The sequence below is a fragment of the Lissotriton vulgaris genome, chromosome 3_1, assembly GCF_964263255.1.
Source record: "Lissotriton vulgaris chromosome 3_1, aLisVul1.2, whole genome shotgun sequence".
Classification (NCBI taxonomy): Eukaryota; Metazoa; Chordata; class Amphibia; order Caudata; family Salamandridae; genus Lissotriton; species Lissotriton vulgaris.
This window is the reverse complement of record NC_141689.1, coordinates 1,391,534,462-1,391,552,905: the sequence shown is the minus strand read 5'-3', so window position 1 is coordinate 1,391,552,905 and position 18,444 is coordinate 1,391,534,462. Positions and strand designations below refer to the sequence as shown.

The window sequence follows — 18,444 nt, the reverse complement described above, 5'->3', positions numbered from 1 at the left end:
TGGAACACAATCATTCAGAAAAAGATATACAGTGGTCAGTGTTGTGCAGTGTCTCGAATATGAAAAAAGGCGAGGTAGAAACCAAATTAAACCATCTAGAAGCAAAAATGATTGAGAAATATCAAACGTCTAAATCTGGCTTGAATGATAGAGATGAGATCTGGTCATTGCTATTTTGAAAATGGTGATTATGTTTATACCTGTTTCATGGAATACTGTGTGCTTAAAATTGATCTTCCTGCATTAATCATTGGATACTTATATATGAACTTGCTAGAATGTACGAGGTTGAGGCAACTCACTGGGTTATAAGGTTCATTATTATTCACCACCCCTGTCCTAGTTTGTTTAATGCTACTATATAAATTAGGCGCTTTGGCGAGTTTTGGATTTTTTTTTTTGTATAATTGTAAACTTAGTTGAGTTTATTTATTCGTTTTTAAATTGGAATGATTTTCTTGTGTAGTCCCTTGGATCACGTTTGGTCTTGGCATATGCCTAGCACGCTCTCGCTGTTTTTTTCTAACTATTGGATATCTAATTAATAGAACCATGATGTGTAGGTACATTGCACAGATCGAGTTTTAGTCCTTTTTTTATTTTTTAGTCCCAGTGTAGGCGTAGTCTGCCCCCGCTGCTTGAGAAATTAGTCCACCTTCGATATCTATGCTTCTATATGGCGCCGTGGGTATAACGCCGCGGTAGCGAGTGTAATGAAGATTGCACACTGAAAAGGAGTTGTTGTGAGAAGTACGATTAGCGCCGTGCAGGGTCGCGGTTGCGTTGGTTAGACCCTTGAGCTATTGGGGCTGATTTGGAAGGATCTCAACCACACTTGACACTTTTGAGGTGAGTGTTGTCGCATGTTATTTACGAAACCGAGATTTGGGTCTAGTCCTTACAGAGAGTGTGTTTTAGTCCTTACAGGGAGTGTTTTTTTTTCCAGATACTCCTGGTGGGGTGATTGCTATAACTACAAGCCCCCGGAGTTGGGTAGGCTCGGGACCTACCAACAGAATTGTGCCACGATCCAGACTGCATATGTATGCAGGTATTTATCGTTGGGGACTTGGTTTTTTGTTTTTTGAGCACCAGGGTAATATTTAGGGTAATTTTCCCTTGACTATTCACAAGTCATGTATTTGATTCCTCTTTGGTGTGTGAATAAGGACAATTAGTGTGGTATTTAGTGGCTTCGCTTTCACTTGAGAATTCCTTTCCCGTTGCACTCTGTGTGGTGTCACCTATTTAGTTAATGTTGCCGATACACCTTTAGGTATCTTTCACGTCAATAGTAGGATGGTCACTCAAAGATTGATGTATTAAATCGTGACTTTTTGGTCGCAATGGTGAATATATGTAAATAAGATTCATTTACATTATATATTTTATTTTTTAGGAAAATAATTTGTTGCCCAAAGTGCTGAAGAGGCCTGAATTTATCATAGGCTGAAACGCGTAGACTGTTTTTCATACTGGCACCACCATAAAATATTAAATCGAATGAAAGAGACTGGATGAGAGCCTGAAGTAAAAGGGAAGTACAAAGGCATTTTATCTTCCAAGGCTCCATTAGAATTGGATGCGGTGACTATGATAAAGGAATAAGGACTTATAATTGAGTGGCAGAACTTCCTTGTTTGAATTATTGGGCATTTTTTGAACCACGAAAACGGTTCAGGAGAAAGTTTCGTTGTTTCTTTGTGTTTGTTCTTATGTATGTAGATATTGTAAATATTGTACAAATATACATGTTAAATGTGGTAAATGTGTATGTATATGTATATGTATGAAAAAAGTTAAAAAGATACAGAAAAAAGTGAAAATTAATTTTCCTTATGAAAAAAGATATGGTTTACTAAAATAAGTTGCAAACCTCTCTTGTTTGTTGAATTTATTGAACTGTCTAGATGGTGACTAGATGAATGAAGATAAAAGTATATTTTGAGATTAATTCATGGAGTATTTAGAAAAACAGAGGACAGATAATCCTCGGTATCGGTCCTATATTAGATTTTTCAGAGAACATTATCATAGGCATCATTGTTGTAAAGTTTATTTGAATTTCCCAGATGCCTACGTGGTTTAATGGGTCCCCCCTGTTATAATTGTTAATGTCTTTACGCAGCTACACAGTTTGTGTGGCACCACATAAGGTATAAGTTTCGTACACCAAGAAGGTCCTGTTACAGGTTATGTAAAGACGGCACTAAGAAATGCGTATTATGTTGGTAATGTACAGTGCGACATTGTATATGTCCATCATTTATTGTATGGTAGTTCAATCAATAATAAAGAAATATTTAAGCATAAATAAAAGGTCAGTCAATCTGTTTGCACACAAATGGGTCATGGGTGCTCGATCAGGAAAGGAGAATGGGCAAATAATGGACGCCACACAAGGATTGGTATTAAAGGGAAGAACACGTTTGTGATAGGAGCGCATAAGTCCCATGTGATGCTTGAAGAGCACATTCAGAACAATAGGTTTTCTTCTCCTTCCAGGAGAAGACGTGGCTTTAAGTTTCAGGTCTCTGCGCACAGTCAATGCTCTGCGATTCTGGACGAAATCACCAAAGCTCCCTGTGCCTTACAAAACAAGTAACATGGCGGGAGGGTGAGGGACAGGAGCACCAGGCACAAGGTCGAGTGGAAGGGTCATGCAACGACATGGGAGGAGGTGGGAGGGATAAATGCTGCATTAAAATGCAAGCAGCTAAGGGCGTCGAAGCTGAAAACAGAAACAGTAACCCGAGTAGGAAACCAAGAAAAAAAATGGTCTTTCAAGCGAACAGATAAACAACCAAAGAGTAAAGATACAGTACTTGGTCCCTGCTACATGGGAGGAAATGAAAGACAAAAAAAAAAAGATGAAAAGGAAGGATTCCCCACTAGCAAGCAAGCATTTTGTAAGGACAATCCAAATAAAGAATTCAAAAGCAATGTATGGGATTTAAGCCCACAAATTGTATACCACACAGGGATGTGGAATTCCTACAGCCCGACGCCTAGGACATATTGTTTGGGGTCAAGGGCAACAAGTTTATGTTTATCATGTCCTTGGGACAAGTAGGCCAAACCCCCTGCAGCACAAACCCTCAGGATGCCAGTTTGCAGTACCACAATATGGATCAGGGGAGGGCACTGTTTGCAGTTAAGGTAATATTTTTGTATCCATAGGTTAATGTTGTTCAAACTTGTATTTATGGTTCATTCATTGAAAGCCTTTATTATTAGAGTGAGCGCTCCAAGTAAATGTTGTAAGCTCATACTGCTCTACTGACAGTGGTTCCAGTATAAAAATGTGTACACATGTTTTCAAAGTTCAGCAATATGAGGCTATGTATAATGCTCCCAGAATGCTCTTTGACTCAATGCAAATATTTGTAGAAGCTGGAAAGCAAGATTGAGGGTTCTTTGCTTCCAAAATAAAAATGTTGATCAAAAAAGGAAAGCAGGAAAAAACATTTAGCTAAACCACTGTAAAATTCCAGGTACCGTTTCTTTGCAGCATCATTTAGTAACATGTTGATGCATGCTAGTATTTCCCAAAAATATTCATAATAGAAAATCAGTGTCACCAGTTTCAATAAGATTCTGGGAAACAGAAATAAGCAAGCATTGGCAAAGCCAGTAGGTCTGAAAATGGTGGTCAGCTTTTTAGTTTTGTCAATGTGTGACTTGTTTTGGCATGGTATTTGTAAAACCTTATTGGTGTTGGAGCTGCCAGGCCCTCACCATTAGAACAAAGACTGGCAAAAGCAAAAAAAAAGTTTGGCCTCAAAAAGCACACACTGCCACAGTAGTTACTGGCACTGAACAAAATTACTTTGTGTGCCGATATGATCCATGTGAAAGAGCAGAATGCCGTCCCTCACTGGGAAGCCAGCCGATACAGAGAGAGTGACAGAATTTTAATAAACGCAGAAGGTCATGGTCCACGCCAGACCAAATTAGGGTCTCTATTATTAAATAAAGTCTCAAAAGTGCACCTATGGTATATGTCCTTGCATTAAATGCAGCCATACGGCTTTCAAGACTTCCCAAGAATTTACAGAAGTAGTAAAAGAAATAGTATTCCTAGAAAATATTTGTGAACTGCATTTTAGCTTGAGCACATATGCATGTGTAGATTTCCTCATGCAAAAATCTGAGTGTTTATAAATTCACTTTCCCTCCAACCACTTTTTTCCCCAACTCTAGAAGGAGGTTTACGTCTACCATGGTCAGGAGTAAAGTTCCAAAAGTTCCCAGCATGGAAAAAGATTAGAGAAGAGTTGTTGTAAACTCTTAAAACATGCTAGGAGGTTTGCACAGACTGAAAAGGGCATTCTAACACTGGAATGATTGCTTACTACTAACTTCAGCCCTGGTATGTAGATCTGTGGAAACGTGGCAACATAAAGGGATTGCAAGCAAGTATTCAAACACTACTATGGTATGAGCCATGGCATAATCAGAGAGGCTATATCAGAGCTCCTATATAATGAGATTGCTGCCACAATTTGTCGCTGCACTACATTGCACCAACGGGACAAGTGGATTTTGTTACAGGACAAGTAGGTTTATGAAGCAACCTGCCCCATGGACAAGTAGATATTTTATTAAATTCCACACCCCTGCCCACAGGTCTCAAACGCTCGACCTAAAAAGGGCAAAAAAGAAGAAAAAAAGGAACATCACAAAACCTTTACAACTGAACTCTCTCAAAGCTTTCAATCACCAGATGCGCTCAAAGCTACCATGTTCCCCATACAACTACACCAAGGCAATGCCCTCTGATTCTCTACCAATGGTAACGTAATAGGTAGCTAAACATTAACACTCAGAAGGATTCATTAACATCGGAGAGCGGTTTCCCTGCAAGCAGTTGTTCGAGCCAGAGAGAGTGGCAGTGCTAACGACCTGGCCAAGGCTTCAGCAGGTTGTAAAGATGCCCTCACTGCAATAATTTGCAGATGGCTTTTAAGGGAGGAAGCTAATCGCTCAAAAAACTGCTGTGCTTCTCTAAAGAGGGGTAAATTCAACCGAAGTACCCTCCTAGTTAAATTTCTTTGCAGCTAGCCTTCATGCCCTCATCGTTGATGCAGACTGATTCGGTAAACTTCTAAGCCTAGAACTATCATACAAGGCCACTTTGTAACCTTAGATTCCCACAGCTATCTATCACCTCCAACTGATGGAATGCTCTCATCATTGTTCCTGTTGCAAAATCGACTATGATGAACCTGCTCTAATGGGCTGGACATATCGTTTATGGAGAGAAAGCACATGAGGGACAGTTTGGCACACATGTCTTTCTGTCACAAACTTCAACCATTCAAGGATTCAATGGAAGCAACATTTGAAGTCAGCTAGCTAGAAGAGTAAACATTTCCTAGCCCTGCTGTCCAGTCTTTAGCCTATTACAGAGGTTAATGAAGAAAGACTAGCTAATCAGTCATCGCTGCATTTAGCACAACATGACCTTACAGAAATCCAGAGTCCTATTATCTGGCCTGCCTTGAAAGTGAAGAAGTTGATTGGGTGTAGCAACTTACAAAACCAGGTCTTGAGATCAGTCCATGCCACACAAAAGAAAGAAAAAAGTATGGTATGGAAACCTCAATAAGCTCATTGGTTTGCCTCCCTGATGCCTTATATCAACGGTTCTGTGAAAACGTAGCCGTATAATATTAGCCACTTTTAATTCTGTGCTTCCATGAGGGAATTCTAGCTAAATTTGTTTCAGTATTATTACAAACAAAACTGGAATGCAAAAAGCAAGTTGGGCCTTGCAAATGGTGCTGCTGGCACGTTAATAAGGAAAGGTAACTTCTCTAAAATCCAGCGCATAAGGTTTCAAATGGATCAAAGATGTTTTTAGTGCCATATTTGCCGACGGTATTCTTTGCGAACCTGGACACCACCCTGCCAGCATTTATAGAAGAATTGAACACTTTCTCTCAGGCGTCAGGCTTTAAAATCAACTTCAACAAGTCTTGGGCATGGAGGTTGCCTATCCTCAAAACCGTCGAGGACCCTGTGGGGGACAGCAGCTTCCAATGGAAACTGAAAGTCATTACATACTTAGGGATTCATTTGCCTTCTAAGTCAAAAGATCTATACTCCTCTAAAACACCCCCTCACGATGCGGTGGAACTGATGCTCCGTATACCCACGGTACCACGCACTCCTGGCTCTTGGCGACTCAACGAACCCCTATTGCAGAGGCCGGCTGTTGTTCGGCAAATCCACAAATGCATCTCGGACTACCTCGCCACCAATGACACCCCTGCAGTTTCGGTGTCGTCTCTCTGGGGCGCCTTGAAGGCAGTAGTCAGGGGGGAGCTGATCGCCATCGCAGCTGCTGACGCCAAGGTCCGCAAAGAAAAGAGAGCTGAACTCTCAGCACAAGTGGCTGAACTTGAAAGAGTTCATAGCCGCACCTGCGCCCCGAGGATCTGGCGTCAACTGAAAGCCGCCAGGGCCCAACTAGCCGGCATCGATACAGACAGAGCGGAATTTGCCGCTCTTCGCCTCCGCCATACGTACTACGTAGGAGGTAATCGCACCGGACGCCTTCTTGCCAGTGCCTTAAAAGCCAAAACTCACCGCTCAAAAATCACTACTCTCTTGGACGACTCCGGTACCGCGCTCACTGAAGACACGCAGGTAGCTAACGCCTTCCGCTCCTTTTACGCTTCTCTGTACAGTGAAGACAGAGTCTCGCCGTCCGACATTGACGCATACTTGCAATCGGCGGCAATCACGCCACTATGCCCAGCATCAGTGGAGGCCTTAGATGCTCCCATCCGCCCTGATGAGGTCCTGGCCGCCATCTAACGCCTCCGCCCGCTCAAATCACCGGGCCCTGATGGCTTTTCCTCGGGCTTCTACAAGCTCTTCGGCCATGCACTAGCTCCGGTACTCACGAGATTGTTTAATTCTTTCGAAGGCCCAAGCTCCATCCCGCCGGACATGCTGGCAGCTGACGTAGTGGTGCTGCCCAAACCGGGCAAATCCCCGACGCACTGCTCTGCGTTCCGTCCAATCTCCTTACTCAACTTAGATTTAAAGCTATTCACTGGGGTGCTGGCGGCCCGCTTGGGCCCCTGCCTTCCGGGTATCCTCGAGCCGGATCAATCGGGCTTTGTCCCGAACCGACAATGCAGTGATAACACTAAACGATTACTGCACCTCGTGGATAAATCTCACTTTCAGGTCTCGGATTCGGTGCTTCTGGCCATCGACGCGGAAAAAGCGTTCGATCGTGTCGACTGGACCTACTTACAAAAAGTCCTGCAGCGATACCAACTGGGCGGCCGGTTCCAAGCATGGATCGCGAGCTGCTATCACCATCCTATGGCCCGGGTCCGGCTGGGCGGCCTCAAATCGGACCCCTTCGAAATTCAACGAGGCACACGTCAGGGGTGCCCCCTCTCGCCCCTTCTGTTCGCCCTGTACGTGGAGCCCCTGGCGCAGAAAATCCGAGACAACCCTCGCATTAGCGGTATCTCCTTTGGTCATGAACCCCACGTGGTGGGACTGTACGCCGATGACATCATCGCTGCTTTGGACCGACCGTCCAGCTCTATACCTGCTTTCCTGGAGGAAGTGGAGAGCTTCGGAGCGGTATCGGGCTTCAAAATCAACCGGGGGAAATCCTTGATCTTACCCCTGGGCAAGAACGCCCTTCCTAATACCCCACCACCTGATTTTGGCTGCGACTTGCAATCCTCCGCGCAGCTTCCATACCTGGGGATTACCCTCACTGCTTCCACGGACTCAACGGTGACCCTTAACTATAAAACACTTACCTCTCAAATTCGAGCCGACCTCGCGCGCTGGTCAAAGCAACCCCTCTCCTTGTTGGGCCGCATAGCGGCTGTAAAAATGTCAGCCTTGCCCAAGATCTTATACGTCTTCCAGACCCTTCCGGTCACGCCGCCGCCAGGTACGATTGCTGACTTGCAAAATGCCTTCCACCAGTTCATCTGGGAAAAGAAACGCGCACGACTGCACAAACAGGTGGCGCACAGACGCATTGACGAGGGGGGACTCGGGATCCCTAACCTCAAGCAATATTTTCAGGCCTCACAGCTCCGCTATTTAGTGGAATGGTACAGGCCGGAGTCGGAAAAGAGAAGGCTCTTTCAAGACAGAGCGATGGCTCAGATGTCGCTGTGGAAGGTACCGTTTCTTGCCCGCCAGCATAGACCGCGATACCTTCTCCGCTCCCCGGTTACTCGCACCGTCATGAGGACGTGGGACACGGTGGCGGTCAGGCGGGGCCTGACGACCTTCCCCTCCCCGCTCACTCCGCTCTTTGATAACCCGGACTTTCCGCCAGGCACCGATCCCCGTGCCTTCCTGCAGTGGCGGAGCACAGATTGCCGCTCAGCCGGTCATCTCTTTGACCTAGAGGGCTTCCTCTCCCTTGCCGACATCACACAAGGCTACGGAGTGACTAAACCTCACATGTTCCAATACTTCCAGCTGCGCCACTGGCTCACGCACCCGGACCACGCTCCCCTAGTTGCTCGACCAATGACGCCGTTTGAGAAATGGCTGATCACGAAAGACTCGGATAGGCACCTGATATCGGACCTTTACAAAATGTTATCACCTGTGGCCGGCCCAGTTAAAACGGCGGGGCAAAGGCGCTGGGAATCGGAGCTCGGAAGAACACTTTCGCCCATGGAATGGGGGTTTGTATTCTATAGAGCGGCACACACCACCCGTAACACTGCCGCCAGGGAGTCGGCGATAACATTGGCCATCTACTGGCACCTTACTCCGGCAAGACTCAATCAGGGCAATCCTCTCCGAAGCGCTCTGTGTTGGAGAGGCTGCGGCGCACGGGGCACTCTGACCCACCTCCTGTGGGACTGCGACGCTCTGCAAGGGTATTGAAAAGCGGTACTGGATGATATTGATTCCACCTTTGAAACTGAAGTCCCGCGCTTTCCTGCATACACTATCCTAGGGCTACCCAATGCACTCACATTTCCCTTAAGGTCACTGCGAGGCAAACAGATGGGCATCGCCATGCAAGCAGCGTCGCAACACGTTCTGTCACTCTGGGGTTCCACCACATTACCCACCCACACTGGCTGGTTACACAAACTGTGGTTCACACTGGGCATGGAACGCATCCAGGCCACACTCACACAATCGACTGACTCCTTCCAGAAGACCTGGCACCCGCTCCTGTCCCTCTTATCCAGGGAATTTCACGAAATCACTTGCCCCAAATACCTTCGCATTCTGCGGCTCACAGACCCACCACAGGCTCCGCCACAACCTTAAACACCTTGCTACTTGTCAGCCCGAGAGTGCACTCAGGGAGACTCCGAACTACTGGCATACTGGTCGGGGAGGGGGGAGGATGGAGGGGCTGTTGGGTGGGAGGGGGGAGGATGGAGGGGCTGTTGGGTGGAGGGTGGGGGGTTGAGTTCTTCCTTTGGTTTTGTTTGATTGTAATTCTTACATGGCACCTTCAACTATATGCCGGCATCGCCATACTGTGTAGGTGTGATTTATATGCTTCTGAATGGCCTCTCAGAGAAGACGTGCCTGTCTGTCTCGCTCGCTACATAACCCTACTGCATGCTTACCGCCTTACTGTGCCTGTTATTCTTGCTCTTGAACTTAATAAAACAAATTTGAAATTAAAACACCCCCTCTTCTTACAACCCTCTTCAAGGATTTATATTGGTGGGGGAAACTAGAGATTTCATAGTTGGGCAGACTCAATAGCCTGAAAGTGAACTTTATGCCTCTCTTGTTCAATGTTTCTCAGATTCTTCCACTGGCCTGTTCCCTGCCTCTATGTAGACATATCGTGCAAAGATGTTGGATTTTGACTGGGGGGGCAAATCTGCTCATGAGTAGCGAGTGCAACATTAAGAAAACCATTGGTGGACAGTGGCTTGGGATTTGCTGACATTTCCCCCATATGTCTTGGCCTCCCTGGACTGGAACCACGATCTGGTAAGAAAACCAGTGTTCACGTGGAACAGGCCTTTTCTCCCTCCATGAGCTGTTGTGGCTTCCCTGTACTTTGTCACCAGGTCTCACCTGTTGTTACCACAGACTTCCTTACTCAACATACTGGAAGGAAGTACGACACTGTATGGCTTTGCCAACTTATCCTTATCGCCTCACCCCCTTGGCATGCAAATCTGAATTCTCCCCGGGTGTGGCCCATCCTATCTCTTTTCACTTGGCCGAGGACTGCTCCCCTACCCTACAGGACTTCTATGATGATGGGGAATTAGGGTCTCAAGAGGATTTGATTACTGAATTTGCCTTGGCTCGATGTGACTACTTCAGACTGAACCAGGCAGGTAGACCTCCTGTGAGCCGGGCCCTCCGGCGCAAGTATGCACCTATTGAGTCCTTATATCTTCAAAATGTGAGCTTTAAAAGGCATATCGTGGCTCCAACGATCCCTCTTACAGCTGACTCTTCCCCTAAAAAAAAAAAATGCCATTGTATCACAATGGGAAAGGGAATTAGCCCCCAAGTATAGTCTGGGATCTCTGTAGCTATCTGGCAATACACTGCCAAATCGATATGTATCTGCTACAAAGAAAACACAAACTATTGACTCGTTGGTATCTTACACCAGTTTGACTGGCCAAGATGGTTGGGGGTTCGGCCCTGTGTTGGAAGTGGTGTACGGAGAGAAGCACTTAATGTAACACTCTTGATGATCTTACCCAGTGAGTGAGGCATTCTGGGTTGAGATTCAGAGTACATTGCAAACCATCACTACCATCCACCTTCCAATGAAACCATTCACAATTCTATTGGGAGACCCGGGGTTGATAGGAGCTTTCCCACGACAACCCCTCAGGGCCGTCTCATTTCTAATCTGCTTCTCGTAGCCCACCTGTGCATGGCACAGATGTTTGGGCAGCCACTGCCTCCTTCACTAAACTTGCGCTGGGTGAAGGCTTGGTCCATATATGCTATGGAGGAATTGACCACTATTCTTTGAGACTGAGTGACCATGTTCAATTCTACATGGTGTTCTTTCACAACCCACGTGAAGCATCTACATAGGACAGGGGATCTACTTGTGACAATATCCAAAAGATTGCATGCATCTGATTCATACTATGTCCTCATCCGCATCGGAGGAAGATTTCGTTTAAATGTAATTTTCAAGTAATGTCTGAGGGGCGATCTGTGGTTTTGGTTATTTTTTCCCCCTTGGATATGAATTTATGATATTGGCAAATCTGTCGTTTCTGCACATGATCCTTTACTCATCATGAAATTGTACGGTGTGTCACGTTAACAGCAAAATATAATTATTACAAAAAGTTATTTCACCGAGTAGAGAAACATAGTTGAATTAAACTACTCTTACCTGATGTTGTTTACACAGTCTTCATGGGCTTCAGAAAGAGTTTTAATGTGCTTTGACGATAAGGGATCAAAAAGCAGTACTTCGGTCTGTTCACAGGCAACTGTCAGCACAGATCTAATGGATGCACAAGAGACGAGAAAAAAACATGTAACATTTCTACTGATAAAAATCAATGCACATAAGAGACTCTAATATTGGCCTGTTTATATTCATAACTAAATGAATCCCCACAATTCATGCCACACAATTCACATAATTTCAAGATATGGTTATTCACCCATGGTAATTCACACATTATTTTGTAAATATTTCACAACAGCAAAACAATATTTTCTGAAAATGCAAATTCTACATCTTATTTGGAAAGCTCATGAGTCACGTTAGTGTTTGAAGGTGAAATTCATTTTTTATATTAATGCACATCAAAGTCAATGCAATTTCGTTTTAACAAATTCTTTCGCAAAAATATTTGGTTTTTTTGTTGTGCCTAGTCTTCTTCATTCAAGCAATGTCATTTACCGATCTCGAGATTAGTTTGACCGTTTCTTTAAATAAGTTTCATTCAGACTCCCGCTCATGTAACAAGTAGTTCATATAATCCTAAAATTATGTTAGCTTGCACTGCAATCAAACAGGTAAAACAAATCAACATTTTTGGAAACAAAATATAGACTCCTACATAGTCAGCTAATGCATTGTGTGCCTCTGAAAGGCTGGCCGGAATGTGCAGTTCATGAATTACCTTTCTCTGAAAAAATGGATACCATTGTATAGTTTGATCTCCAAGAGATCGGACCAAAAACCTCTTGGCTCACGATTCCTAATCGAAAGCAAGACTCGTATTTGTAGGGTATTCAGCTAAATTCTCATTGCTGAAGGACCTTCTCGTATACCTTCACACCGAAGGAGCTTCGATGAGCCATACAAGGGAGGAACACTGGTAAACACCCAAACATAATAAAAATGATAATACCAGCATTTGTAAAGAGCACAGCTTCCTCAGGCGAGGTGTACCAGCGCTGAGGGCAGTCGGGAAGAATAAGCAAGCGATTGCCCAGAGGCAGAAGATGCTGGGCTAACCTGCTGCCAGCGATCGAACCATGAGCCCCAGTGTTCCGGAGTCAGCCGCCCTGGCCGCTGCACCACACCTCTTCCACATCTGAGAGGCCAGGAAAAAGACCATGTCAAACAACACATGGCAGCCATTTCCATATCTGAAGGAACACTTGATAAGAGCAACACATACCAGTGTGATAATGAAAAGGTACAGCCATCTTGTTTTACCCATGCAAGCAAAATCTATTAACGTCACTATGTGGAAAACGGACACTGCCCTCTTGTCTATTCAGCACCTTTCCTGCCTCGAAGTGGGGCATTGCAAGCCTGCATTGCATTCTGCTAAGAAACCTAATAACTTATGCTTTCCCCGCAGTATCATGCTGAAGTATACAAAAAAGCGGCAGCTGGAGTTCTTGAAATAATCTCAGCCACCGGTAATTACTTGGGACCAGATCACAGTCCATTGTTATTTTGCACACAATATACCCCAGTTTGGACCAAGGGTATATGCAAATCAATCTTGACCCATCTCCAACAAATCAAGGTGTGGCCCACCCAGTCAGACCACCTTCACAAAGCCAGATTATAATGGAAAGCTATAGTGCCAGGAGTCAACAATATCACAATTCTGGCCCCTCTGGTGCGAGGGTCTTTTTGAAAGCTACTCAGGTGAGAGTACCCCATGCAGGGCACTTACTCAGTGAGTTGCACTGTGTACTGCCTCTCAGACAGACACTGGTAATTGTCCATTAGCTGCAAGCAATGTTCCCTCTAATTATTTTCTTCTGTGTCTGCAAGTGTAAGGTCTTTGTGCACTGCAGCCAAGGCTATGTACATATGTTTGAATGCGCCAGATACAATCCTTTAGAAGATCCAACATGAAAGGATAGAGCAACAGGTGCAGTGACACCAGGGTCTAGAGACCCGAGGAGCCACTGACGGCTGATGATTTCTGCATTTCAACATTTAAACAGCGACCAAGAGACCTTCAGCGTTCATGCCATACTGGCTACGACACTGGAATTGTGAGTCAGTGCAAATTCCTCAGGCAGCAACAAAATTAACTATAATGCTAACAATCTGAGAAATTTAACTGTTGCCTCAATATAAATGTGAAAAAAAGAGATGGTTTGAAAAAAGCAAATTGCATGCCCAGTCTCTCCTGTGCTTCTTAAGGAATGTGGAAATTATGCAGATCGAGTTCAACACAAAGCACCAACATCTAAGGTTAGGAATAGGAGGCAAATAGATATCCATTTAGTGGATCTTAGGAAAAAGTGAAAACAGAAAACTTGGGACTAATACCGGCTTTCTCTCTCAACTAAACTGTGTGACCTTAGGCAAATATTTTATTTCAGCAATCTATCTTTTTCCATTTTTGCATATGAAAGTACCTTTGAATGTGCGAGTTTAGAATATGAGGCATACACACGTATTGGGGTTTCACTTATTAGACTATAATGTTGCTTTATCTATCAGAACGTTGGCCACATACAGTGTTCTCATTACAATTTAATTGCCTCTTAGTTCACAAACATTTTTGCCATGGCCAGTGCAGGAATGGTTCTAAATTCATATTTTAAAAATTCTCACTTTTAATATGTATCTCTAGGTGTAGCAATTACATCCACAAACATATTGCATGTTAGGGAAAAGAGCTTTTTTGAATTTTAACAGACTCTCATATGTAGGTTATGTTTGTTGCATGATTTACATGATGTGCATTTCAACACTCAGCTTAGAAAACATGCCATGACAACCGAGCCTATGCACGGATGCAGACACAGTAGGTAGGTGGATCTCTATCTTTTTTTATTATCACCCCCAGGAGTGGAACGGGTGGCCCAAGAATAGAGGGCACCCTCCCTGCAGGAGCATCAATCAGCCAATGCCCAGACAACGGACTTTAAACAAAACATCACCAACCCTTAGGAAGAGATGTAGAACATTCTCTGAGGCGATGACGAGCGTCATGCCCTTGAAGGTTGAACAACGACAATTAGTGCAGAGCCATAAAAAATACATTCTTTAAAGGTGTACCACTGCCTCCAAAACGAATGCAGCAAGTGATATGTGCGGGAACCCTCGGCATCCCGACACGCTGCCTTCTACTCCTCCACACCTCTTGCTGTAAGTGAAATGTTTCTGCGTTGCTCGCTTTTAAAAGCAGCAGTTGCAAATAGTTTCTCTTGTGATGTGTGTGGTTTCTCTCACAATGTGTGAAGTGTGCAGGCTTTAGAATAGTTACTGCACGCGCGTAACCTAGCGTTCCCACTCTAGCCTAGCCCGCTGTTATCTCACATATCTATAGAAGCATCCTCTCGTGCCAAAATACAGTTGCATCTTCAATAAAAAAAGACCAACACCTTTTCTTGTGGAAAAACTATTGCAAGTTAAGTCGCATTCTGTTATGCATACATACACTGGTAGGGTTAGCTTACGGGTGATCATTGGAGTGCAGCGCCGTTAACCTTTTCCATGCTCACCTTTTTCATGCTCATTACGAGCTGAGCTCGTCATGAGGCACGGTGCTCATGTGCTCATGACGAGCTCAGCTCGTCATGAGCCGTGGAACGCTCGCAAGCGAGGATAATTCCCCTGCTGTTCTGAGCGTTCCACGGGAGCTGGTGCACCTGTGACAAGCTCAGCTCATCATGAGCACAGGAGCGCCGTGCCTCGTGACGAGTTGAGCTCGTCATGAGCATGCGGGCGCTGTGCACGCCCCCAGCACAGTGGGGGAATTACCCCCGCAGCGAAGGCTTTAAGGACTAACTGCGGATACCCCTCCTGAAACAATCTCCACCGGGCATTAAGCTGACATCTCATTATTTCCGGTGCTGTATATTACATATTGGGGCTGCGGCCCAATGCTTTATGTGTTTGCTGCACCTGTGCCACCACAGAGCGATGTAAGACCAACCCCAGCAGTCACGATACCAACTGTCCCTTCCGGGATGAAGGGGTCGCGGTTGTGTTCTTCTCATGGCCCTCTGTGGCCTGAGGATCTCATTTTTTAGTGGCCTCATCGCCCTCTGATGGGGTATTAATGTCCTTTTCACGCAGGCACTAGTTCTACCCACACATGTGAGGTACCATTTTTAATCAGAAGATTTGTGGGAGCATAGAATAGTAGATCATTTGTTATTACTAACTGGATTTCGCCGCATTTGCACCTTCAAAATGTAAGCCAAAGTGTAAGAAAGAAGGCATTTGAAAAATACCCTCAAAATCATATGCTGGGTCAGGTACCCACAAAGTCAGAGATGTACAAAAAAAAAAAACTCTTCCCAAACTCCATTTCTTGTGCCCATTTGAAAAATATTTAGGTTTCCTCAATACACATTTTTCACTCTACATATTTCACCATATGAACTGGTCTATACTCGGTACACAATGAAATACCATTTACGGTGCAGCTCAGTTGTTGTCTCTGGGTACCTTGGGTTCTTAGAGAACCTACAAACCTCACATATCCCCACATCCAGAAGGATCTAGCGGATTAAATGGTATATTGCTTTTGTAACACAAAGTAACAGATGAAAATGCTGTCACAAATGGTCCTTTTATTCCTACTTATTTTCGATATTTCTTTATATCAACAATTTGTTTCTTTGGGAAAACCTTGAAGGATCTACACATATGACCCTATGCTGAATTCGTCATTTTGTCTATTTATCAGAAATAGCAAACTGATCATGGATTCCAGTTTTAGGGGGAGTTGGGACAGACTCTCTCTGGAGCACTTTATCATTATTTTTTTCCCCAAAGTGTATCTATATTTTACCTATTTTCTAGGTTCCCTAGAGGACAATACAGAAACCCTGGGTACCATTAGAATCCCCAGGCTGGTTTAACAAAAGGACGCAAATTGGGTGTGGATAACTTAAGTGGACAAAAAGTTATAAAAGGCTATGGCCAAACTACCCCAGTTAGCCAAAAAAGGGGCTAAGCCCTGGGGCGGAAAGGCCCAACAGTTAATGTGCTAAGGACATATAAACTTTGCTAAGGCTAACAACCCATGCATTTACAAAATGGCGCAGCCACGTAATCCTGACTATTTTTTTCTTCAATTAACCGATCCGGGATGAATCCGCAGATTGAAAAAAAGGTTGATTTTCTTTTTAACTGGAAAGCAAGTTGGCAGGTGGAGCTTGCCACAGCACAAGAGCTCCGCGTGCCCACGAATTATCCTTACTTTCGGTACTCCTACCTGCCTAAGAAGCAGAGATTCCTACCGAGCTCGGTCAGGGCTTCCCTCTGATGCCACTTGAGCCGCCGCAGCTGCTACATGAAGGGGTGCACTCGCTGGGGTCCTCTGGTGCTCCAACCTACTACAGCCCGAGGCCGTGTGGGAAGGGCATACCTGAGAGCCTAAGCATCAGTCTGCAGCCGGGCACGTTTCGCCTTTTCCCCAGAGCTGTGATATTCGGTGCCTGCTCCACGGACATTGCCTGCTGAGCTGCAGGGATCTCTCCGGAGGCTGGCCCACTACCCAGGCAGCACCACCCCCTCCCTTGCAGCCTGCACTTTGGAGGAGTCCACCCTGGGCGAAGTGACAATCGCACTGAAGTGACGCTGTTGCCAGTGCACGTGGGCCGCTTAAGATCGCGGTGCCGCCCCCCCCCCGAGCCTTTACTTCCAGCAGCTACCCACCCCTCACTGCTAAATAAAGGTGGAGCGGATCCAAGGGAAGAGGGGCAGAGTCGACGATCCCTGGGAATTGCCCTGTGCTGCGTGGCGAGCCGGACCGTCACTTGTGCTGACCCGCGGCGCGGACCGCGCTAACTGCTCCTTCCTGGTGGTGCGGCATCTCTTCGCCCTCCCTCTGAGACGGGTCGGCCAGCCTACAACACCAGTGGAGGCCTCCTGACGGCAGCGAGAACGGAGCCAGCCTCCGAGTCTGGCCTGGAGCTGCGGGCCTGGAAATTGCTGCAGGCACCACTTAAGGAGCAAGGGCGGCTGTCGACCTGGGGCCCTGCGACCTCCGTCTGGCCTGGATTCTTGCGAAGTTGCTACCCCTGCTGGGGTGTGGCACTCCTCTACCCAGTGGCAGGTGAGATGGGGACCCTGATGGACAGAGGGACTTACGAGCAGAGGCACATCGCCATATAAATCACGTGGGATCCCGGTGGTGCTTCGAAGGGGAAGTCCCCAGGCCTGCGCGCCTGTCTGGGCATATATCACTGCGCTGGGAGTTGTCCTACACCCTTATTCAATGTTGCCAAATTGCACACCTTCCAGACTCCTGCAGGTCCAGAATATCCTCCACGCTAGTGTTGCCTGGTCACAGCGCTCCGTTCGCGCTCCCTGCATTACACGCTCGGCCTGTGCAGGCCCCTGTCCAGAGGTCGCTCGCATTGTCTGAAGGCACCTTCTCTGTGATACGCAGCCGGGACGGGCGATAGGCTCGCCCTATTCAACTCCTACCTGCAGGGCCAAGATAGCCACGCAGCGATGGGGCCCTCGGGCTGGTGTTTTGGCGTGGTGTGGCCTGCACTGGCATAACCCTGGAGTTCTGTTATCATTAAAGAACAATACGCGCCACTGTGACTGGCAGGCACCCTGGCATCCTTGGTAGTCCTCCAGATTCGACTGGGACGCCCAGAGAGCCGGTATCATGGGGAAAGTCGACAAGACCCTAACGAACTTGCTTTTCAACCCCAAAAGAACTAGGACCAGAGACACAGAGGAAGCTTGCTCTGCAGACGAACGTGCGGACGTGCCGGAGGACGACGCTGGGGAGGTAAAACAGATGTTTGCAGCTGTCCAGAAGAGTTTGTTAATGATAGATGGAAAGATCGATTTGTTGGTCTTCCGTATGGACATAATGTCAGAGCGCCTCGATAAACACTCGGAGCGGATAGACATGACAGAGCACAGAGTCACAGAGGTGGAGGAGGCTCAGTCAGAAACAGACTCAACCCAGAAACATATGGCCAAGGAACTCATGGCGCTACTGGACAAAGCGGAGGATCTAGAAGCCAGATCTTGGAGGAGCAACATTTGCATCACTGGCCTTCCGG

At 46.0% G+C, this 18,444-nt stretch overlaps 1 protein-coding gene across 1 annotated transcript in view; it reads right to left on the bottom strand.

The window, feature by feature from the left end:
- The window catches only part of DCAF10 (DDB1 and CUL4 associated factor 10), a 218,976-nt gene that overhangs the window by 157,196 nt on the left and 43,336 nt on the right, over positions 1-18,444 (bottom strand). The window contains exon 2 of the mRNA XM_086961863.1: positions 11,363-11,476. Coding sequence (XP_086817989.1) covers positions 11,363-11,476 — 114 coding nt within the window. The remainder of the gene's footprint in view (positions 1-11,362; positions 11,477-18,444) is intronic.